The sequence below is a fragment of the Tympanuchus pallidicinctus genome, unplaced genomic scaffold (genome assembly GCF_026119805.1).
Source record: "Tympanuchus pallidicinctus isolate F22 unplaced genomic scaffold, pur_lepc_1.0 scaffold28, whole genome shotgun sequence".
Lineage (NCBI taxonomy): Eukaryota > Metazoa > Chordata > Aves > Galliformes > Phasianidae > Tympanuchus > Tympanuchus pallidicinctus.
This window is the reverse complement of record NW_026294745.1, coordinates 2,295,180-2,319,942: the sequence shown is the minus strand read 5'-3', so window position 1 is coordinate 2,319,942 and position 24,763 is coordinate 2,295,180. Positions and strand designations below refer to the sequence as shown.

The following is a 24,763-nucleotide window of genomic DNA, read 5'->3' as shown; positions in this document are numbered from 1 at the left end:
GCACAAGGTATCCAATCAGCGTGCGGTCTCTTCGCCGCAGAGCCCCCCCCGCCCCACCGCGTTCGAAAGTGGGCCGCCAATCGTCGGGGAGGAGGAGGGAGCCGCGCTTGTTTATCGCTGAAAGGTCGCTGAGCAAAGCCGCTCCCGGAGGGCTCTCGGCAATCTCCCGGCAATGCGGGTAGGCACCGGATGAGTCCCGAGGGCAGCTGGTGAGGCGAGAGTCCGGCAGCGCTGCAGCGCTTGGCCGTACCTCAGCGCCGCGAGGCCACCCGTACCGCGCCGCCCCTTCCTCGCAGAGTGGCAGCGCTTCCGGCCAGTCAGGGTCGGCGGCGCCGTCAACATCCCGGAACGCGAGGGGCAGTAGCCAATGGCAGCGCGGAGGCGGGGCTTCAGCTTGAGGAGAGGCAGAGCGGTGGCGGGTTGGGGGGCGGTCGGCCGTGAGGGGACGGAGCCGGAGGGATCGCGGCGGGTGAGGGCGGGGGGGGAGATCGGGGTCTGAGGGGCTGTGGCGAGGGAAGGGGAGGGAATGGGGCAGCGCTGGAGGCAGAGGGGCAATTAGTGGGTGGCGAGAGGGGGTGCGGGACCCTGAGAGGATAGAGAGAGGGGCCGCTGTGAAGGGGAAGCGGGGGTCCTGGGGAGGGCCTGGCAGCAGGCGCTCTGCATGGGGAGCAGGGCGGGGCCTGGGGCCGTGCCGGCACCCGGAGCCGTGCCGATGAGTTAAATACCTCCCGGCTGACTTAATCCCGCTCCTCCGTGCGGGGGTTTGGCAGAACGAGGGCTTGTGCTGCGCTATGGAAACAGCAGGTGACAGCTGAGCTGCTCTCGGCCCTGTTGGAGCTCCATGTATGTTTCATTGCGGGCAGACTTCTAACGAGGTTATGAAACGAGTTTGTGGCACAGCTAAGGCCCACCTGTCTGCTGAGGTAACTGGGGCACCGCGGGCACAGCCTGGGCTGTCTGAAGGCCTCCCCACCTCAGCTGCATGATGACCTTCGTGTCCTCGCACTGCTGGCCCTGGCAGAAAGAAGAAATGAGCTTTTTCGCCCTCACTTCCATTTCTCCCAGGAAGCTCTGTCAAAGGGACGTGTGGATCTGTGATAACTTCCTTCCAGGTCTTGCATTTTAAGCTGTACTCTGAGGAGTTCAAGTAGCAAGCTGCCAACAGAGCATTTTACTACAGGCTGCTTCACTTTAGCGGTAGGACAGAGATTAATTGGACAGCTGTCTAGCGGTTTCCTTCTGGTAGAAATGAGTTTTTACACTTTATCAGTGTGAGATGTGCTGGTGTACTTACAAGCAATGGAAGCTTAAATCCCTGAAAGTCAGCAGCATGTCCTTGTAAGCCCTGTGCTTTGAAGGTATTTGGCTGCTGCAAGGCAACGAGGATTTATTCTCTGTATGACCACAGGCTGCTGGGATGACGTTTCTTAATGCCTCCTTTTGTTCTACCAAACAATCATAAGGTTTTCCTGCAGTGTAGAGCATGGGATGGATTCACCAGGGCACAGCAGATGCTGAAGTAAGCACTGTAGAAGAACTGATTAATGTATGTATGTATTTCAAGTGCTTTTGTTCTTGATGAACAAATCGAAACTGGGAGCATACTTAATGTTGCCATTCTTGTAAACTGCTGCTTTGAGTGCTGCAAGACCAATGCACAAGTATTTTTTATATATATGTTTATAATGTGGGAATTTGGTTTGTGCTTAATTGGTGTAAAAAAAAAAATCTCAAGCAGTTGTAATGTTTTTTGAATTAGTGTTATGCAGTAATAATAAAACAAGCTAATGTGTGTGTGGGGGAAAATTAAAAATGAGCCTGATATTGAGTACACAACCATCTATGCTCGAATTGGGCAGCTGCAGTCTAGCTCAGTAGTTCTGATTGTGTTTTCTGGGGTGGGTGCAGAGCCTCTGGATTCTAATGGACTGAGAATAGGTCCCTACTTTTTAATTGTGCTCTACAGAAGTCTCAAAAACTGTGGAGCCCCAGCTTTGAAACAAACCAACAAAACCCACAGCTGTGCTCTACCTGCAGTTTTGGGTTCAGACCCCCTTATAGGCCATTCTTATGTGGTGGGAATCTCCTCTAGACTTGTGAGAATCACAGCAAGTACAGTACTGACTAAACAGCAACTGTTAATAAGCATAGCTGGGGGCAAGGGAGAGAAGTTCTTGGAATGCTGCATGTCCTGGGGTGGTTTGACTGAAAGAACTGCCTCTTCAATCAAATTCTATTTCACCAAACTACAGAGTCATGTTATTATTATTATAATTTTTAACAGGAGAGTGATACTTAATTCTTGTTTGCAGGGTATAATCATACTTGGATCTAAGATATGGAAAATCATGACTCGATGAATGCTGTGCAAGAGATCTCTTCGTCTTCTGCAGACTCTGATGTCAAAAATACCCACAGCTCTGTTTGCAACTTGAATTGTGACAGGTAACGATACAGATAATGATGGAGGAATTCCTAACATTTTTAGTCTTTTTGCTTTGTGTAGATGGTATGCTTGCTAGCATTGTTACCATGGTGGCACTGCAATATATTTCAGGTTTTTTACAATTGCAGATAAAATACTTGATGAGAAAAGCCTCATTAAAAGAAGACTTAAATCATCCTTAAAAACTTACTGACTTCTGTTGACTCACATCTCCTTGAGTGGAGGAGTGGGGAAACAGTCTTGGCCAAGTTAGAAGGGATTATTCTTTGTAAAGACCGTGTAGAACATTAAGTCACTGGTGGAATACAGTGGCTTAGAAAAAGGGAATTGTTTTTCCATTCTGTGCCCAAGGAATTTCCACTGAATAAGGAGGGCAAAAACAGAGTAGCTGCCACCTGCCAGATCAGGGGAGATTCTTCTCGACTTGCTGTAAGAACTGCAGGTCGCGTACTGGTACAGCTTCTCAAAACAAGGCTGTGGAGCTGAACTTTGTAACTCATCGTTTCACTGCATGCTGGCATTTTCTTGAAGAATTTCTTCATTCTTCTGAACACAGCGCTTTTATCTTTCAGCTGGATTAGGATCGCAATGTAAATTAAGCATGTAATTCTTTGACGGCTCTGTAGCATCATCGTGGCTGCTATGCTGGACAGCTGGCACAGTAAATAATTGAAGTTTTTCCTCGTGTTTCACAAGGAGCCCCTCAGCCAATCCCAGTGGAGTTTCTGGTTACTCAGGGAATACCAGGTCCTCCTTAGTTGCTGCCTCTGTTGAGCTGCTCTCCTCCTACATGCGGGATATCCAGCACAGCGGGAATGCTGACTCTGAAACTGTGAAGAACTGTGAGGTACTTGTTAAGGCTTATTGAAAAAGAAATAAATGGATCAGTGCATCTGCTCTGCATTTTGGAAGGTGGATCCAATCGTGCAGCAGTAAGGGATTACATAAATGTTTATTCTTTAATGGGGCAGATCCACTTATTATGCTGTGAACTGATCACACAGATGGATTTTGTTGTGATTTTTCTTATGTACGAGTGTTTTACAGTAACAGTACTCTGGTTTTTTCAGTGTTAGGATAAGGATTCCAAGTTTTTTTTTAATTAAAACTTTAAACCTTTAAAACTGCAGCACTTCATGCTCAAGTCTGAAGTGATCCTGGAAATGAGTTGATATTTTTTCTTCTATGAATGACACTGTTTCCCTTCTATCATTTATTCATTCAGTTTGTAAACAGGTGTAGATTATTAGTTTTTCAGATTAGGAACAACACAAAGGTAGTAATTTATGTACAGCCAGCTCATTTGCTCAAGCCCTTTTAAAATGTTTTTCCCTCTTTATTTTATGTTTGATCATTATTTTTAGCCTCCGTAGGGAACATCAAGTTTCCACACCATGGACTTGTTCTTGCAGAATTTTTGAGCTTTCTGGCTGTGGTCCAATAAAATGTCTTCTGACAGATGCTTAATTTGGTGCTCTTTAACAGATCCAAGGAAAGAATGTAGATGTCTGTGTTCTGTGTCCTAGACTTCAGCATTACACAAATTGGGCTGTATTTTCCTCCTTCTTCTTCTTCTTCTTCTGTCTTCTGCTTCTTTCTGTGGTGTTATTACTGTCTCCTCTGACTGAGGCAATGGGGGGCTGCATGTATTGTGGGGTGCACAGCCCAGTGCTGTTGTGAAAAGTTTATATGATGTCCAGCACAGAATTGTAATATTGCAAAACTGTTGTGCACCTAGAATGAAAGGTGAGAGGTGCAACATGATTGTGCTTTAATTGTTCTACTTTGTGATTAAATAGGCAAGGTGGCTACAGCTGTTGAGGCTGGTAGAGAAACAATGCCAGGAACAAATAGCTGCCCAGCAAGAACAGTTCCACCATCAAATCCAAGTAAGTAATGATTTATTCATGTGGATAGGTGAGGCTGAACGTTTCTTTTTCTTTCTTTCCCTACAGTATGGCCTCTGGCACTTCCCAGCCTTCCCATGAGTGTGCTGGGCCTGTAATTCGGGCTGGTAGTAGAAGTGGATGTCTGGATTGCCAGTTTACAGGATGAATATTTGAGGTAGTTGTGGCTAATTAAAAATGTAACTGGTAGGAGCCATTTCAGCAGTGAAATGTCTTGGCTTATTTATCTGTCTTCACAAGCATACGATTTTGGATGCCCTCATGATAACTGGACTTTTTGGGCACAAGCTGTTTTCAGTAACTGTATCATTTGAGGCAATACAATTTTCTTCTGGTAAGAAAACATAATTTCCTCATCTAAACAATATAAAGCATAGGAAAAAGCCCTTGCTGTGGTAGCTGAGCACCTCTTTCACCTTTTAGTTCAACATTCTCCTTTCTGGGAATGAAAATTGACACTCGTGATGGTTCATGTTTTTTGCAGAAGCATAATTATCAATGAAGCCAGAAGAAATGTGTATGTATGCATAAGAGACAGTATTCTGTAAATACCAAATGCTTAATGTCTTCATCATTTTGGTTGCTGTTTTTCCCTCCCCTTACGCCCTCTGCACTAGTAGTAACCAACAGTTCCTGCAGTGAGTTAACAAGAGGTACTGTCCTTTTATCCTCTCTCCTCTGTTTCTCCCCTTCTGCCTTTTTTTCTTTTCCCTCTCCCACTCTGTTGGTTTTGTCCCACCGGTGTTTCCTTAGCCTGTATTTCTTCCCTCTGAATGTAGTGGTTTGATTCACCGTTGCTTATGGTAGTCTTGACTCATCTGTTGTGTTGGCTGTGCTGTTTTTTGTCTTTATTAATAGGAAAGGATACCTCTGGAAGAGTTTTGGTTTTGGTATCAGCAAGGGACTTAGCAGCTGTGTGAATTACCACACTAAATACAAAGAGCAATGAGCGTAACTTAATTGCAGTTGTGTGATAAACTAGAGGGAGCTATTCCTAACGAACCACCATGCAGGTGACCTAATAAAAAAAGGAAATTCAACACATTCTAATAAGAATAATAGACAAAATTAGTAATCCTTAATGACAAACATTAAGTGGCAGCAGAGAATCATCTTTTTTTCCCCCGACAACTCTGTTTCTTCCTTTTTTTTCTCCTCCTCAACCTTTTTCAACAGAGTTAAATCACAGAATTAAGTCTCAAATGGCTGCTGCACTTGTGACTGAAATTGCCAAAAACCTCCATTATGGCAGAAACGTCACCCCTCATTTTCTTTTTTTCATTGAAAGACTGACCTGAAATTGAATTAATTGTAATGCAACTCTGTGAAACATGCCAAGCTCCATTCAGACAAGCATTACCTGTAGTTTCCCTGAAACTAAGCCTTTTTTATTATGTTGGCAACTTCCAGGCCAAAGGACTCCCCCACAGGCACTGGCACGGAGGCTTTTTGTAGCCCTTGACAGAAATGTAGCTGTTTCAGTATAACACTGCACAGCTGTAAAACAAGCAACACTCCCCCCATCTAAGACACTGAAAGAGCTGTGGGCACTGCACACTGAATCACCTGCTAGATCTCTTCAGGTGATCTCCTCGTAGGTTTGCTCCACTCTCAGATGCCGAACCAATCAGTTGTTTTGAAGCCAAGTTTTATGTAAATAATCTTACAGAGGTACATTATTCCTATTAGTGTAACAGAGTAATGGTTTATACTTCCATTAAAGCATCCTTGCAATCTTTAAAATTGTGAATCCAAATTCTAAATTCTTCTAGAATTAAATTTAACCTAAGACTTCATCCACTTCTCATAATATACCCAGATAACTTGGATTTCTTTAGGTGGCTGTGGATAACTGGTGTCCTAAAGGCATGCAGCCAATACCTGCATGCACTGTTTTTTGCACTGAGAAATGACTGCTCGAAACTGTAATTCTCTGCTTGGAACTGGGAGTTGTTACCATTCACCTTTACTGTTATGCACAGTATGCATTCTATCAACTACATGCATGAGGTGTCTGCGCATTGCAAAACAGGAATTATTTGAAATAAATGCTCCAGTTCTCTCACTCGTAACATGAATTGAAACTGCATCAAAATGTAAATGTGACTTAGAGCACTATCTCATGGGAATTTCCCCTTTTGTTTTTCTTTAGCTGATTCAGAATGAAATAAGGCAGTTAGTGAAATTGCAGACCAGCAGTTGGGGCATTGGCAAGAGCAGGAGTTTGCCTGGGAAGTCCACAGATGCCTTCTCGTCACTAGAAAGTCAAATGGGGATGCATTCTGAAGTCTCTGAAGGAAATGGATGCGTTGCCAATCAGCTCAGATCTGATGAAATCGAACTGCATCCCAGTGCCTCTGATCCGTATCAGGAATGTCTTGCAAACGATGCTTCCATGAACAGTGGGTACGGCACGCTGTCAGCCTCTGAGCTGAATGCTGGCACGTCTAATGATGTTATCAAGTGCACAGACTGCATGGAGAGCACTGCACAAGGACAGGGTGATGCAGCAGGATTGCAGAGTAATGCAGCTGTAGGCAGCATTCAGCGTACCAGAGAACTTCTATCCAAACAAATTGGGGACTGCTCATCAGGAAGGAATCGTGCTGGGGGTTTTCCTGCTGAATTGGAACATACGGTGAATGAAGATCAGTGCAGGAAAAAAAACGGGTAAGTAGTAAACTTTCCTAATCTGCTGATTTATTATACAGTACCCATTGTTGGTAACTAAGAGACACTTAAGAATTGAATTGAGCATCTCAGTGGTAAGAAGAATTAGTAGAAAAATCTGCATGAAAATCCCCCAAGCCCTCTGCTTAGTAGACAAATGCATTTCTTTAGCTTGACGTTTCTGGGTGATGCATATTTGCATGTGTTGTGCTTATCTGTTGTTGTGCTTGAGGAAAATTACAAAACTCTGCTTCTTACTGTAAATACAAGCTGAGCTGCAGCCTGCACAGTGTTCTATCTGTGCACTGGAATTTTAGGTGCTGATTACTGACCTTACATGGCATTTTGCTGTTGTGTCCAGACTTCTCTGCTAGTTTACATGCATGCATTGCGGTAGTACTTTGTATCAGACAACACCCAAAGGTGTGACTTTTCCTACTGTGTGTCTTTTCCTGTTTGGTTGATTTATTTTTGGTTCATTTGTTCTGCTCTGTCCAGTAGGTGAATAGATTATAGCTGAACCAAAGTAGTGGTCAGTAACACTGTCCAAACACTCTCTGGTTATGCAGAATTTAACAGTGTGCCTTACTATCTCTGTTGGGCTGAAGCATAAAGACAGTGGCTTCATGTAAACATGGGCAATACCAGAGCTCACACAGGCAGCACGTTGTGTGTGAATCCTTGATGGTATTTGGTGGAGGGAAAACTTCCTGGCTGTTGGAAGAATGGAGGCTGGTAAAGATTAACTTGGTTTGGTAGTATGTCGTGAAACTGATGCTGCTTTTAGAGGGTTGGGTTTGGGGGTGTGTTATCTCAACATACAACATAGGTGACAGTGCCATTGAGGTGCATATTTTCTCTTGCTTTCTATGGAAATTGATTTCTGGGGGGATTATCCCTTCATTACAGAGGGGAATATGTATTTATGGTATGTTTGTGTGTTGCTTGCTGTCCAGTAAATCTTTAACATCGTGGGCACAAAAGTTGAAACAAAACCACCCAAAAAGACTGAACGCAGAAGAAGTACAAGTGAATTCTATGCGAGGAGACGAGCAGGCAAAGAAATCACTGCTTGAGAATGTAAGTCTTTGTTTTAATTTAATGTTAGTTTTAAATCTTACTCTCGTTCACTCAGATTTATATATTTTTTTTGAGTTGTATGTTCTGATTCAGTACATGCTTTCATACTTAGATTTCAGCATTTGAGGAGCAGTGTTCCCATTCACATCTGAAGTTCTTGTGAGCAGAATTTACTTACTGGGTCATCCTATACCAACGTTGTCATTTTGACTTACTGTATTCCTTGCCTTGTTTTTGTCTCAGCTTGTCTTGGTGGCAGACGTTGTTTCCTTACACAGATAGCAGTCACATTCTCAACTGAATCTTCAGATGGTGGTAACTTATGGTGCCCCTCAAATGAGAGGACTTCCTGCTTATAGTATCCCTTTGCCTCTTCTCTATTTTTTCTTCATGTTCACAAACCTGATTATTTTTGGGTTAGAGGTTTAACCACGTAAAACGTGTCTGACCTGAAAAGATAGGATACAGCATAATTGTCCAAACATTCGTCATACATGTCACTGTGAAGTTCTGGGATTGCTTCGAGGGCATTAATCATCACAAACCTTTCTCCTTACTCTATTTTTAAGGAAATAGTTCCCAAAACTGTGAATGATTCCACCTACAAGAGAATAGGAGAACTAGAAAATATGAATCATTTACTCAAGGCAGGGTCTCTTTTCGTTCCTGTGGTCACTTTGAGGGTGATCCAGGAAGGGTGAGAGTAGCTGTTTAGATTTGCTCTTTCGAGTCTGCTTCCACTGTCAGTGGAAACATGCTGTTCCTCTAAGGGGATATTTCAAACCACGAGTCTAATTACTGCTGTGGATTGTCTCCTTTCTTCTCTTAGCTTCAGGAGGGTGCCTGAGGAAATTAGTGCCAGAAACTCAGATCTTGAATAAACCTCTATCTCTCTTTTCCTTTGAAGGGAAAGCAATTGAATTCTTACATTTTCCTTTCTCCCTCCTTAGGCAAAGGAGAATACCTAAATAAAAACATTAAAAGGGACAAAATAGCCTTGAGGTGAATATCTACTTCATGGAAAATGAAAAGCTTTAGGCTTTTTTTTTAATCTACTTAATTTTATTAGCTCAGTGGTTACAGTCCTGCTTTAGTTCTCTGAGCTGTTCGAATTTGCCAAGCTGTGTGTCTTCTAAGCTGCTGTGATGGAACAAAAAGCCTGGGGTAGGGTAGAAAAGAGCAATGTGAGATGAGCGTTTCAAAGGAGGTAGGGGTAGTCAGTTGCTCTTATATCAGCACATAATGGCAACGATGTTTCTTCCTTGGACTATGGAGAAGGAGGATTGTAGCAATTTTTTTTCCACCTATCGCTCCCAACTTTGTCAGAATTGCTTCTGTGTCTGGGGAGATCGCTTAGAAAGTTTGGAGTGCAGAGAAGCAGAATATGCACTATCTTAGGGGAGATGTAGTTATCTTGTCTATCTATGATGATAGGCAATATTTACTTCCTGCTCTGTGGTAGGTGGAGTCGTAACAGCTGACTGTAAGCAATTCCAGTCTTAGGATGAGGAAAGAGTAACACTGTATTGATGAGCCCTTCCTCAGCGCGCCTCTTAAGGAGCAGGGAGGATTAGATGTGTTCTTGTGTAACACTTCAACTCAGAAATGCTCCCAAGTGCTCCGCCATGGGAATTGGAAGATGTCAGCATTATTTAATTACATGGCTCAGCTTGGTGCTCCTTTTGGTGGCAACTGTCCTGCATACAAATTGTATAGATTAAGGCCATGATGCATAATTAAACGTAGTCTCACTTTTAAAATGATCTAACGATATTTCCATTCTTTTTTTATGGTTATACCCTTTCTTCTTTTTTCCTTGCTGTGCAGTTTTTGTTATTAACTTCTTTTTCCTATTTAATTTTAGACAGACTCTACCAATGCTGCTTTGCCACCTTATGCTTTTTACCTCAATCAGCCATCTGAAAGCCCGAATTCTGCAGTGTCTGAAGCCTCAGGTACAGTCAATATCTTGTACTTGAAATTCCTTTTCTCTTGAATTCTTTGTTTTTTGAACTCTCACCGGAGTGTACCTCTAATAATTACAGGGAGCCAAGGAATGTCTGAGCACTGAGAAGCTGATAACTTTTAGTGTGGCATCACTCTGCTGCTCTCAGTGTTGCTGCTGGCAGATTTGGGACATTTCTTCAAATTCCTCAGTGTTCCAAGGCTGAGTTTTGTATTTAATATGGTTTTGTAACATAACTCCTGTTAAAGTTGTGGTGGGAGACAAAATGACCTTTTAAGATATTAATATCATTTCTTTAGCAATCGCAGGAATGCATGATAATAGAAGCAGAATTTCTGTAAGCCAAGGGTGTGATTCCATAGCTGTGTGAATAAGCACATCTCTCAGTCCTGGTAGTTTGTCTCTTTGCATACTGTGGAGTGTGGCTGAGCACCAAACAGAAGAGTTGGTAACATCAAATTTCTGCCTAGAATTATTCCTTGGGCAATGTCAGGTTTAAGTGCTATGCAGGAACTGTTAGAAATATGGCAGTTTGTGGTAAATGAGGATAAAACTTGAACACCTAAGAGTATATTCATGTATTTTCACAAATTTATACCTTGGGTTAGTGATGCTGTGTGATATAACACTGATTATGTATATTGCTTCTGCTTTGGTTTGAAAGTTTTTTAACTTCTGCAAATGAATACTTCATAAAATCATTAAGCAATGGATGCAAATAATGAGTACATTGTTCTTGTTAGCTGGTAGGGTAACATCCTACTAAAGTTTTTTGGGATTCCTGATCTGTGAGTTTGAAATTTGTGATTTTTTTTTCCCCAATGATTCTTTTCATCAGGACTTTCATACTGGAAACTAGATGTGAAGGAGATGTATCACTCTTTACCAGAGAACTTCAGAAGCGAGTTCGCTGGTGTTTTCTCCACTAAAGTATCACCAGACCAGGTGAACTTTGCATGTCTTAGGAGTTGTCTTACATTTGTTTGTCATCTTTGCTCTCTTCTACAGAGGAATCAGCCCTCCAGAAGTGAAGTGTTCTGTGAAGCCCCCTTTGTTTTCCCACTGTTTCTTATTCTGTTCCTTCATTATTCGTTTTCCCCAGCTTCCTTCACTTAGAGTTTGCTGACCTTCTTTCATCGAAAAGAAGTGGTGTAAGGGTCAAAGAGACTGCCTAGTATATTAAAGGCATATTTGCCTCATTAAAAACACTTACTCAAATTAGGTGCTGTGGATAGAGCCTGTCTCCATTCTGAGCTGTTTCGTTAGCCCCTACCCCCCAAAGGTTACTTACCTCACTGGGGATGGAGGATTGTGTTCAGAAAGACTGATGTATAAATTTTGCCTGTTTAAGTTGTCTTCTGCTGACGAAATGAAGCCATCATCACTGAAGGATATTTACCATAAAAGACAAAGGGAAAACAACCAGCTGCCAGAGATGAATTTTATGCCGCCTTCTCAGACAAGTCACCCACCAGAGGTAAAGTTATTATCTGTGTCTCACATCTCAGTTTGAAGATAAGATAGGTTATGGCTGCTTTCCCATTAATTGGCACCTGCTGCCACCTCCAGTGTTATGCTGGAACAGCAGTTTTTTGCAGCTGTGTGATGAACAAGATTGGGAAGTGATCCAGCTGAAAAGAACCTCTAAGAACACTGTGGATGAACAAGCTCCTTTGCAGCACAACCTTGAAGATGGTGCAAGGGCACACGTGGAACTGCAGCTGCAGAAGCAGGGTTTTCTTCCTGCTACCTACAGGACAAGTTTCTTCTACCCATAAAACTGAATAGGCATAGCCTGTAGAACTGTTCTTTAGAAATCTATTTCTATCCCACTTCCAGGATACAGTCTGCAGTCTTTGCTTGCATGTGTGGCTGTCTTGTCTATGTAATCCATGAAGCAATTTTAGTAACAGTATAAAGCTGTTGTTTTGGCCTGCAAACAGACATCCTAATTCTTTTATATTTAGAACTGAAGTCTTGGAAGTTTTCTGGACAGCTACAGATGCTAGATGTGTCTTTTATTGCTATTGGGAACTCAGAAACAAGTTGCAAACTTTTGAGTGTGTGTGCCGTATTCTAAGCTGTTACATCTCCTCTGCAGTTGCTTGTCAATATCAAATAATTGTAGTAATATTCAATGTAATTCCTGCAGTATATTACATGGATGAGTAATGCCTTCAGAGTAACTCCATTTGCAAGAACAGAAGTTAAAACGTGTGGGGTTTGTTTTTTTTTTTTAGCATTATAACTTATTTCCTAGATCTTGACATTGGACCCAACCCTGCATATGAAACCAGGTCAACAGAATCCAGGACATTGTTTTTTCAATATTCCTGAAGAGAGTGCTCCTTTTTCTCCAGACTCTATGGCAGATCCTGGATTTTCAAGTCATTGTGACACTGACTCATTTTCACAGACAAGCAGTTTGTCTCAGTTTGATGATTCTCCAAAACATCCTGCCAGCAGCAGAGCTGTGCACGTGGACTTCTGGAAAAATCATCCAATCCAAAATGAAGACAAGGCCAGCTCTCCCTTTCCAGTGGCATATGCTGATGCTGACAGTGATGTTTTAGTAAACACTGAGGAGGAAGAAACGCTGACTCTGACTCCATCCTCTGTTACTCAGTGTGGTGACAGGAGTTTACCAGACCCCGGTCCTTCAGTGACATCTGCTGAAGATCCTGTGATAATGTCAAAGTAAGTTCTTGTTTTGTTTGGTTTTGCTTTTTAAAAAGTAGAGTTCAAAGCTTAGAAAATAGCTGTGCATTGCCACCCCTTCTCCCCCCTTCCCTTCCTTCCTCCCCCCATCCCTTTTCCTTTCTCCCTGAATTACTGGCAGTTAGCTTTGAGACAGAACAGTCATTTACCACTTCTTGTAAATGCCTTTCAGACCTTGGTGTTTCACCTAAGGCACTTGAGCTCCATAGATGTCACAGCCTTAACTGAAAAGCAGAATGATTTTCTGTTTTAATGTTTTTATTATGTCTGTTTATATATAAAAGTAAAAATACATGCTTGCTCCTCAGGCTGCATGAGGGAGTTAATTTAGGTAGAGATTTCAAATTCCTATGGTATGGTATTTATGGTATTTGTGGACTTGCATATTTAATTTTATGCACATTCTTCTAGAGAGTAGAAGGGGAGAGAAGGGAGTCTCAAGCTTTGTATTACGCATGTGAATACTTCTGTGCAAGCCTCAGCTGCCTGTGCCACTGCTTTAGATGACTAAGGTTTCTTTGCTTTAATTTGACAGTGGCAAAGCTCTGTAAGATGTATTTATGTGCTGAGTTTGTCTGAATGAATACAGCTGGCAGTGCATGGCCGTGTTGATAGCTGGAAATTTGGTTTTGTTCTTACTTTTCAATATAGGATTAGGCAGAACTTGAGGGAAAAACATGCTCGACACATAGCTGATCTACGAGCTTACTATGATGCTGAGATCCACAGCTTAAAACAGCAGCTAGAGGCAAGCCACAAAACTGCTGCTTCTGAAGACCTGAAGGAAATCAATCAAAATCTTGCAGACAGGTACTGTTTCTTCTGCCTCTGTTTCAGGATGTTATTTCTACCTTAAAAGCCATGTATGCTTGTTTAGAATGTCTTTAAGCATTTGTTGTCCCTCAGTTCTGAATGTTTTGTGCATCTGTGATACTGATATTTTACTATTAAGCATACATTTTGTGTTACTTAATGCATCTGTTTAAGAGTAGTTTAAAATTACTGTTAGGGCAGCAAGTGTGATGTTTTGACCAGAGGCTTTGTTGGACCTGGCTTTTGCTGAAGGCAGGACGAGTTTTGCTTGGCAAAAGCTGGCAGGCTGAGGTAGTCCTAAGCCATTTGTAATGGAAGAATCAGTGTTGTGAAATGGTGTTTGCCTGTCATGCTGGTGAACATCAAACTCTTCATCTTTCTTACAGGGGAAGTCTGAAATTCACTGGTAGCTTTATAAAGGCAGTTTGGCAGGCAGTGCTCCTTGAGCTGATATTGCTAGTGGAGGCTGCGTGCCTCACCTGTATGTTCTGTTTGTTGTAGCTTGAGTGATTACTGCAGAAGTTCAATGTGATTTTAAATCATTATTCCCAGCCAAAATATGTGTTAGACGTTTGGACAGTTAAAGTACTTCACAGAATTTATGGCCTTCAGAATAATTGAAAAAGCGTGTGGGTAGCCAGCACTCCTTTGTACTCGTCTTCTAGCACTAGTGGCTCCCATCTATTAAAAGTGACTTCTGAGCAGTCATTTACCGAGTTACAAGAAGCCTGTGATATGATTTCAGTCACTAATTATCACACAGCATCATCAATTAGCTCAAGTGGAAGTGGTGCCTCTCAGCTGCTTTTGGCTACGGAGCTCAGAGCCATCTGGAGTCTCTGCACGTGTGCCCAGTGGCTGCTTGCCTGGCGCAGCACCGCAGCCCTGCTCTGCAGAGGTGCTGGGTGCTCGTGGCAGTGGCCAGATTCTGTGGTAGGAGCTTACAGGCTGGGCACTACAAGTAGTGGGGATGCTTGAGGAAAGAAAGGCAACTCTAAAATGTGGCTTTATTGTTTGAAAACTTCGAGATTACAGAAATCTATCTTCCAAATAGGTGTGACCAGTTAGATGCAGCTCTGAATGAAGCGAGCGCTCGCATAAAAGCCCTTGAGAATAAGAATAGTATGCTAGAAAAGCAAGTGGTAAGTATGTGCTCCTGGTGACATGTATTAATTCAAGTTGCTTTTCTAACTAAGAGGGTAAGGAAGTGCACCTGTTCGTTGTTAGGCTGCTCTATATTCCTATATTTTGTTTTCAGCCTTTTTCCATAGCACATCAGCCAGTGTGTTGCATGGATGGCTCTCCTAGCTGTGTTTCTTCATACTCCTCACTTGAATCAAGTCATGTTTGCCTACGTGCAGTCCTTTTCAGAAGCCAAAGGAAGTTTAATAGTAAAATACTGTCTGATAATCTCTCCTTGGGAAGCATAGTCTTCATTTCAGTTCTTTCTACATAACAAAATGAGCAATATCTTGCATAGTTCACCAGCAGATAGACCCTTTTGTTCTATTTAGATGACTTCAGATTCAGAAATCATACTCTGCTAGGCAAGCATTTTAATTAATCTGGCTTTTCTTCTTCAGGCAGATTGGAGAGAACGCTTTTATGGAGTTAGCAATACCTCCAAAGTGCTGCAAGAACGTATTGAAGAGATGCGCACCAGCAATAAAGAGAAGGATAATACCATCAGTAGGCTAAAGTCAAGGCTTAAAGATCTAGAGGAGGCATTTGAAAAAGCTTACAAATTATCTGATAATAAAAATACGAGGTTAAAAGAAGAGAATAAAATGTTTCAAAATGTAAGTTTTAAAAAACAACCTGTATTTGCAATTAGATTGCGTCCTATGAATGCAGCACAGCCGGGGGTGTTCTGTAAAGCTACTCAGAATGTAAGCCTGGCAAGTCTGAATGCACATCTGAGAGAACAGAAATACCTGGGTGACTGCTTCCTAGGCAGCCATCAGGTGATGGTAGAGCATCAGAACAGAACATCAGGTTTGGCAGTCACTTTTAAACAGTTGAAGCAGCAGTCATGGACTTGATGTGATAACGTTTGCTGTAGTCTTTCTTGGGTATTTTATTACTTTATCTTCTGTTAGTTTATCTTAATTTTAGAGGTACTATTGGAAATCTCTTTTAGAATAAGTTATTTTTTATCTTTCTAATAACTGAATTCATAGGGCAGCACCACTTGCTCAAGCTGTTAATTTAATGTATAATCTTAGTCTGAATTACAATAATTGTTTCTCTGATTCTTTAGTAATGACTTTATGGAATGTTTAAACTGGTTTGTTTTGGGAAACGTGGTTATTAAGTGGAAAAGATATTTGATCTGCAACTTTTCTTTTTACCACTTCTTTTTATCAATTAAAACTTCAAAATACGAAGTCAGCTTCAAAGCCAGTGATTAACTCTGCTGGTTTGTTCAGCTTCATTGCTTACCAGCTCCTTTAATGATAATTCATTTGACAATTATAAATATTTTAGTAGTTCCTGCTCTTTATTCTGAATAGAAGATACCAGAATGTAACAAATAATATTAAGATACTCTGTCTACCCTGCAATGTTATGCATGCATTAGACAAGGAATTCAGATGGTTTTACAGCACCCAACAAAAATGTTGGTTCTGTTTAATCTCCTTATGGTTTGTTGTTGTTGCAGCTTTTAGGAGAATATGATTCCCTTGGAAAAGAACATGAAAGGGTAAAGGTGAGTCTGCACTGGCTACTTAAAAATAAAAAAAAAAACAACAAGCAAGTGGGTAAAGGTCTGTCATAATATGCCATAGAATGATCTGAATTAAGTATTTAGGAAAAGATCAAACAGAATGGTCTACACTTGATTTTGCTGAAAGCTTCTGACTGCATCTTCAGAGCCCCTGCAAAGGGAAGAAGAGGGAGTTTCAAGTGTGTAATGTTCCAGTCATAGGCAGGCAAAACGCTGTGAAGTTAAAGGCATTTAGTGGGACTTTATTTCAAATAGAAAGGCATGTTTAGTGCATTACTTTTAAGATTGAAGTTACTTTTTTTTCTTCTGTATACATTCGAATAGTTTCCAGACTTGTTCCTTTTTTCACTTGTGTACTTTGTAGGATACATTAAATGCAACTGAAAACAGACTGCTTGATGCAAACACCCAGATTACTGATTTGAAAAGGTAAGTGTGAATGTGTTGCTGCAGCTTTAAAAACATGCAATACAGGCTGTGGCCCAAACGTTTACTCTTAGATTGTAAAGGCTGTAGATCTGCAATTTCAGTCGCATGGTGTGAAGCATTTCATGTTGCTTTCTGCTGCTTTGCACATACTGCATGAATCTTGTTATTTTTCTAGATTCCTAATCTCGCCCTCTTCCAGTGGGAGTTGCTTCCCCTCTGTTGTCACCCAGCTAGTCCAGCCAGTCTTCTGCTCAAGCTTTTGCTACTGCAGTTGTCATCTTCTTTCTAGCTAGGTTACTTAACTTAGTCAGCCTAGAGTTCAAATGCATATTTATGTATGCATTTGTGGATACATAGAAATTAGTTATTCTTGTTCTTCTGCTCCACTCAGGATATCTGAATAAAAAATGAGTGAGCTCCAGGTAATATGGCTTTTAAATCCTCTTCCTTTGCATCCTTGCTATTTCTGCATTAGGACAGTTTCAAAACTCGAAGCTCAGCTCAAGCAGGTGGAGCATGAGAACATGTTGAAACTTCGTCACGTTACCGAAAGTCGTCTAAGAACCTCTTGTGCCAAGTGAGTGAATTTGCCAATAGGATGAAAATGGGTCACGTGCTCTGCAGTGTTCTTCGTGTTCTGTGGCCAGACGTGGTTCAGGATGTCCATCCATGGGCTAAACTGAATTGAATGCACGTGATGAAATCCAGAGACCTCATGTGCCAATAAATGATTTGAATAAGAACAAACGGATCATGTGTGATTTGGGAGACTGTCTCCAGTCTTTCTACATGCCTTTGCTGGGTCTCAGTTGCTCAGCTGATTAGAGCTCAGCAAAAATTGCTTAAAAAAAAAAAGTCAAATTGTCCAATGAGACAGAAGAGTTTTTCTTTGTACCTTTGTCTTTGATTTTGAAAGGCCAGTTATTAGTTTGTTTTTCTAAATATAATTTGTACAGGTATGCTGAGAGTAATCTGGGAGTTCAGTTAAAAATGCATGATGTAGTTTGGATTGTGAATTTATGTTACAAAAATCAGAAGTTGATCTCTTCTGTTTTGAGGCTGCGAGACTTGAAAACCTGAATAGCTTTGTCCCTTTGGTTTTGGTACTTAGCTATGATCTCTTGGGCGTCTTTCCCAGTCAGCACTGATGCTGTGAAATATAAAATGATAAAGTAATGTGTTTCATAGATGCTATGTGTATATATTGAACAGCAGCATTTTGACTGTTGTAATTTCAGCATTAGTCACTGACAAGTACAGATTTCTGTTCAGAGCTGTTGTAGTATTTATGAATGAGATTCCCCTACAGTGAGGGAAAGGGGGGAGGGAAGCAAAAACATGTGGAAGATCGTGTTTGTCAAGGAGGAGGGTATGAGAACCAGTTTGTATTTGGAGGTTGATTTGTTGCTTATTAATATTTTAGTGATCTTAAAACTGATTATTTTTTTTTTTTTTTAGCTTCAGAAACGTTTTAAAAAGTAGTTATTTACAGATTTATTGCATGTTTATTTCTGTCTACTTGGAATAAATAATTAATACTCCTATTTCATTAAAAAATAAATATATATGTATAATTCAAATCCATTCAGAATTTGGAATTATATTGCTTCCACAGCAAGTTGGCTGCTCCTGATGTCAGCAGGCGAAAGTGGTTGATACCAGGAGCAGAGTATTCAATCTTCACTGGCCAGCCTCTGGAAGTCCAAGAGAGCCCCAAAGATAACAGACTAGAAGAAGCCTATATTCCTTCCAGGTGAGCTGGTTTCTTCAGTCTCCACTGTGGTGTAAGGCTGAACACTTCTAAAACATAATTTTATTCAGACTGACCAGACTCATGTCCAGATTCTGAAAACATTAAGTAAAGGTGTAAAAATAAATAAACAAATAAATTATATACACACACACACACACACACACAACATATCAATGTTGTAAATGCTATTCCTCAAAAGCTAAACAACATTCTTTCTAGTATGAAGGAACCCAGTGCTAAAGAAACAGCTTTCAGTCTGTATTTAGTTTGAATGTCAGGTCACCAAACTTATACTTAGGATTCTTGGATTCACTGTAACACAATCCTCTGAGGTTCCTGGCTGAAATTAAGACCAACTCTAAAATTCTTGCTTTGGCAGCTATAAACTCAAAATTAATTTCTCTTTTTGGTGTTTTTTTTTTGGTCTGTTCAGTTTACACTTGGATAGCTGAAATAAAGGTGATAAACTTGATATCTCCCCCTGCTCATTCTTTAAGGTATCATTCTCCTCCTGAAAAAGATTCCTCACAAGAAGACTCTTCACCAAACACAGTTGAAAAGAAGGACAGCGAGATGTCAGAAGCACCAATTATAAAAGCCTTTAAAGAACTTGAAGAAATGAAAGCTTTTAAAGATTGGGGTACACAGACAGAAAAAGATGACACACCAACTAGTAATTGTGTTTTTTTAAAATCATTTTTATATTCCCAGACTTGTCTTTACTGGCTTTTCTCTGCACGTACCTTGGTTTCGTTGTTCTAAGCATTAAGGCACTCAGACTTCAGTGGTGGAACAAGATACATACTTTTTAGCATACAGATTTCTGGAGTCTTCCTAAGAAAATTCCAAGTGATGTAGCTAAGTGACTTGTTTAAAAAAGAGGAGATGCAGTGGTTGCTGTTAGGTTGATGTTCTCTTTCTAAGAATATCTCAGTATTTATAAGCAGTCAATGGAGTCTTAACAAAGTTCAGGCTGGATGTAAATCCTTTGTTTTGTTTTGTTCTTGTAGTGCTGTGTCAGAATGTTATTATGAGTGCTGGTGTTTGTGTTGTAGAACTGCACTGAACCGTTCTAATAATGCTTGTTTGGGAAGCCTTGTAACTAGAAACTGTTCTTTTTGTTAACACTTAGTTTTGGTTGAGGCAGGTATGCCAGCCTTCTCCACCAAACGGTGCTGCTGTGCAGCTTTGCACTGTTTGTTCATTTAAACAACTATTTACCATCATTTGTCCCTTACGTTCTGCACAGCATCCTCAGTGATAAGCTAGTTAAACGATCTGCTTTGTGGAAATGATGAGCTGAAGTGAGTCTTCAGCAAAGCAGCACAAACTTGTTTGCACAGGGCAGCCTCAGGTGTGGTTGTTGTGAAAGCTGGGTGCAGGAGAATGTTTTTGGGATCTTGTATCAAAGAATAACCCTTTCGTTCTGAATTAGAAACATCAAGTCGACGTCAAACCGTTGGGTTTGTAGAGACTTCTGTTGTTGCCAACCGATCCCCAGAGAAAGGCAGAGACCAACAGAGACCCAAACGCTACAGCTCCCCTTGTGGCCAGAGGTCTTCATCTCTTCCTCCATCAAACAGGAAATCGAATACTCCAAGTGAGTGCTTTTCTGAAGTTTAGTTTGCATTGCACAAAAAGAAAATGCAATAACGGTATGTAAATAATGGGAGTCTGCACTAAAAGAAAAACAGTGAGAGGTATGATGTCTGTCTTAATCTAATAGATAATACGGGGGGGGAAACTCTCCTGAAATCATAGAAAGCATGAAAATCTCACTTATGTGTCATAATGTACTTCTCATATAATTCAAATAAGCATGCAGACACTTCAGATAGCATTCTTCAAATATGTAAGCATCGGATCACATAAGTGGGAGATACTGCAAAGGGAGAAATTTCAGGTACTTAAACACACTTTGTCTCTCACAGCAAGGCGAGAGATCATGTTGGCTCCAGTGTCTGTGACATACAGCCCCAAACGATCTCCAAAAGAAAACCTCTCTCCTGGATTTAGCCATTTACTTAGCAGAAATGAAAACACAGTGACAAGGTATGGATTTTGCAAATACAGTTGTTCTGACAATTGCAATAGCAGCAGCATGTTTATGCAGGTTTAAGACTGTTCCTGCTGTTTCTTGGTCCCCTAAAAAGTCATGGGAAATGTGAATCACCTGAAGATTTCTATGTATAAAGCGAAGTTTTACTTTTTAAAACACAGCAAGAAAGAATCTGGAATCATTTCTCTTTATTCAGAGCTTACTAGGGGGAGATGTATTTGTTGTTATACATCCTGATGTGACACTGATCAGTGACAAAAACAGTTGGAACAGTTTTGTGGAGTGAGTCTGTATTCATATGAAGCTTATTAGGGAATGTAAATCAATGCTGAGAACAGTGTCTACCTGTCGTGGCATTTGTAAGCACGTTAGAAGATGCACCAGTTTAATTTTCTGGTAACTGGAACAAGGTAACCATGGTTTCTATAGAGAACTTTGCTTGGCAAGGCTTGCAGAGTTTCAGGGAACGTAGTTAACTGCAAGACTAAGGTGTGTGACTTGCACGAAGAAGAAATGTGTGGCACCACTTTGGTTCTTGAGGGCAGCTGTGTGGGCTTCTCAGTGCGGTTGGGAGGGGTGGCTTGGCCTCTTCCAGGAGAAAGTGACAAGAATGTACAAACAGGAGTACAGCAGGGGATGGTGCCAGTAGCACTGTTCAGAAGACCTGGAATTCCTGTGGGGTAGAAATTCTTCTCTAAGTAACTTATTTAGCCCAAAACAGGAAAAGATAGAGAATACTATGATAAACCTGATAAATTATTTTGGGCAATTAATTGTTGTGTGCTGCTTGTTCTGTAGATTTGATATACTTCTAGATGACCTGGAAAGTGGTCCTGCATCTACTTTACAGCATAGTAATCCAAGAAAAAGGCTCCAGTTTCTTTCACTCGATGATACAGAAGGTAATCAATCCCTCAAAGGAGGGGGAAAACTGTCCCTTGTAATTTTAAGTTTATAAAATGTACTTTTAATCTCCCAGATGAAACAGTTTGTACTGTAATTCAGAAAGCTGGCACATTGTTCTGTGGAGTCCAATTTCTGAAAATCATCTGTATCTTGTCTTATTACTGTAAATTGAGAAATACTATTCATACATTTTATTTTCATTTGTGTGTGTGCACAGACACAATAGGGAAACAAAAATAATTGAATTGAGAAAGAAGGGCAATATATTCTCCTGTGTTTAACTCAGTTATACAGTGCATAGCTCACAGGGGCCTATATTAAGATGTGCATGCTCAAACTAATAAAATTCCTATCTGTAATGCAACGTTTAGCAATAGAAAGAGTAAATATAATAAAGCCAGTTGTCTGAGATTTTTTTTCCACAGTGATTGAACCAAATCTTTCTCACTTCTGTCATTCTTGTCACAATGTTCTGCTTTTGCTTTTATTAATGTATTTATTTAGGCTAGTGTTTTCATGACAACTAGCCTACAAGGTGGTATTTAGAAACGTTGCACCAGTGGAAGTGATTCTTAATGAGCACACTGCACAAGGCTGTTATCCAAAAAGTGTGCTGTATTAAAAAGATGGCTTGAAAGATGACCCATTGGAGTGGGGAATGCATTCTGCATTCTGCTGGGAGATGTGCTCATGGGAAGCTAACGAGGCTTTGCTGCTCACTGTCCTCAGTTCATATAGTGCTGCTTTGCTTGTTTCTTTTGCTGTCTTAAGTAACAACTGAAGAGGCAATTACAAAACAAATAAAAGCAGTGTTGTTTTTTGATAGGAAGGCAAGGCTCAGGTGTCAGACCCAGCTCTTGTGCTGAATCTGTCAGTACCAGAATGAAGAAAGCAGCAGCTTGGGACGAGAGGAGCGGGGCACAGAACTGTGAGCCAATGCTGTCACCTTGCGAGGGGGACTTCCCATACACACCAAGGACTCAGACTCTGGCTGAAACAGAGAGGCTTTTCGATGACCTGACTCAAGAAAAGCAACAGGCAAAAATAATGTTTATTTTAAAGTTACTGTATGAGACGTGCATGGTGTGGCTGTACGCCGGCACAGCGCGTGGCTGAAGTTCACATCTGATTTCCAGTATTAACATAGGAATGTGGCATTACCATTCCTGTTCTACCTCTGAAACTAGAGCCATTCCTGTCTCTAATGTTGTTAAAGGAGAATCCCTGTAACATGAGCACACTGTGGTTGGAAAGGTTGGAGTAAATTTAAACGGACAAACTAAGAAGTTTGAAATCATTCAACAGTAATTTCTGTTCTCTTCAAAAGGATCTGTGAGAGCGGCTGCTCATACATATTAATTTGGTGTTTGTGTGGCACAATATCATGGTAACAGAAGTTAGTGTTTAAGAACAACGTTGAGCATGTATCTGTTATCTTTGCCCCTCACCTCTTGCTCTGTAAGATCAGTTAGAAAGGTTTATTGGCACTTGAAACTGTCGCTTACAGCTGAAGTATTTTCTGTTACTAGATTGAGGCTGCTTTGAGTCGAATACCTTGTTCTGGCGGGAGAATGACCTTGCAAGCAAGATTAAATCAGGTGAAAAAGCTTCTACCAACTGCTCTCTTCAGCTGCTTCTCTGGAATCTGAGGTTATGTAGCTTAGATGAAAGTTTAGGTTTTGAAATGGGTATAAATACAGTGACTGCAAGTATTCTACCACACCACTGAGTGTTGTTCCTTTGTGAACATGGCTGAAGTTTGAGCCTACATGAAAAGTAAGCTCTGGACTTCATAGATTTCCTGTAATCTTTTAACACTACCTCAGTGTAATCATAGAGAGTGTGCATCACTTTGTAAGATGTGTAAGTTTAGATGATTTCTAGTGATTCAGGGGGAAAAAAAAAAAAAAATATATATATATTTATATCATATGTTTGTTGATCTGAGTCTTGAAAAGAAAGCTGAAAAGAAAAAAAAAAAAAGCCAACAGCCCACAAATGCACCCACAAAAATAATCAGAGAAGTCTGCAGGTCTGGCTCTTGGTTTTGGGTGCTAAGGCAATGCGTTGGGAAGGGTACCAGCTGACTGCAGGAATGATAGCATTTTCTTTCTGAAATGAGTATCATTGGATTTTGTTGTCTGTTATTAAATCTTTTTTTTCCCCTTTTTTGTGAACTGTTTCTTTTTAGGAAGCCCTGGAAGATCGCTTGGAAAGGATCAACAGAGATCTGGGCTGGATACGCATGACCCTGAAAAGATTCCATGTTCTGCGTACCTCTGCAAACCTCTGACAATTCTCTCTTGAATTCCAATATGCTTTTTTTTTTTTTTTTTTTTTTGCACTAATATATAATGATGCACTTGGTAAATGCAAATGTTTTGTATTTTTATAAACCCCCAATAGTAGTTTTACAACCACGTTACCCTTTACACTCAGCAATATTTTGTACTTCAAACAGCCACCTATATTTCAAACATATTTTTGTTACACTTGAGAAAGCAATGTTTATCCTGTATTGTAATATTTTTAGAAATATTATTTTTAAATAGTGATAATTTATAATAAGAAACTAAAAGGCAGCTTGTTTTCTGAGAGTGATTGCGTTTTGCACTCGTTTTCGTCACCATTTTATAAATGTCTGTGGCACGTTGTAAATACTGGCTAATAGGAAGTCTTGACTTTTAATACAAAACATGACATGAGTTGGTGATGTTAGACAACTACTGTTATGTAGCAAATCCTTTCCATTTACATCTGGTGGGTGTTTGTCACGGTGACCAAACTACAAGCAGCAGCAGTGCTTTGATGCCATTAGGCCGGGATTCGTGCAGCTGACAGCAGCCAGCTTTCCCAGCAGCGAGCTCAGCTGCAGCTGGCACTGCAGGACAGCAGCTCGCTCACTCAAGTTGCTGCTTTAACATCAGGGTGGGTTTTGTGCCACGCCAGAGTTTGGAGCACACACTTCCAAGTGAAATCTGAGCTGTCATTGTGAGCAAGACGTGCATTTTTCGTGGTGAAAAATACAGATTTGCTCGTTGGCATACTGTTGAGTTACTGTTCGATATTGATATTTTAGTTTGTATTTTGATATTAAATAAATGTTTAATTAGATTCTTTCTCCCAGCCCAAGGACAATAATAGGATCTGGGATATTACATCAGCAATAATGTAGGTTTTAATCATATTGTGTGTTTCAAGTTCTGTCCTTGTTCCAAATGTTTGGCCACTAATGATGTGATTATTTTGCAGTGGAAAGGCCAGAATAGCTGTGGTGAAGGAAGCTCG

General features: G+C 40.8%; 1 protein-coding gene across 10 annotated transcripts; it reads left to right on the top strand.

The window, feature by feature from the left end:
* The first annotated feature begins 56 nt into the window (after positions 1-56).
* Positions 57-24,589, top strand: MPHOSPH9 (M-phase phosphoprotein 9). Of its 10 annotated transcripts, none has more exons than XM_052691018.1 (25): positions 70-178; positions 1,464-1,519; positions 2,313-2,445; positions 3,143-3,293; positions 4,246-4,335; positions 6,506-7,023; positions 7,980-8,103; positions 9,968-10,058; positions 10,908-11,014; positions 11,421-11,546; positions 12,330-12,766; positions 13,439-13,597; positions 14,655-14,742; positions 15,184-15,399; positions 16,263-16,310; positions 16,693-16,757; positions 17,233-17,334; positions 18,373-18,510; positions 19,008-19,183; positions 19,946-20,110; positions 20,442-20,562; positions 21,368-21,471; positions 22,302-22,513; positions 23,005-23,073; positions 23,667-24,589. In XM_052691018.1, the coding sequence occupies exons 3-25, from the start codon at positions 2,339-2,341 to the stop codon at positions 23,766-23,768; spliced, it is 3,516 nt and encodes a 1,171-aa protein (XP_052546978.1). In that variant the 5' UTR covers positions 70-178; positions 1,464-1,519; positions 2,313-2,338; the 3' UTR covers positions 23,769-24,589. The 10 variants fall into 10 exon arrangements, with proteins under 10 accessions (XP_052546972.1, XP_052546978.1, XP_052546975.1 ...); XM_052691015.1 differs by having other exon boundaries at positions 1,464-1,546; XM_052691016.1 differs by having other exon boundaries at positions 71-178; positions 1,409-1,519.
* The last annotated feature ends 174 nt before the right edge of the window (positions 24,590-24,763 follow it).

Coding starts and splice junctions, on each gene's coding strand:
- MPHOSPH9 (XM_052691012.1), top strand. CDS start 2,339: ATGGAAAATCATGACTCGATGAATGCTGTGCAAGAGATCTCTTCGTCT. Junction 11,547..12,329: donor AGACAAGTCACCCACCAGAG/GTAAAGTTATTA, acceptor CTTATTTCCTAG/ATCTTGACATTGGACCCAAC. Junction 22,514..23,004: donor TGACTCAAGAAAAGCAACAG/GCAAAAATAATG, acceptor TTCTGTTACTAG/ATTGAGGCTGCTTTGAGTCG.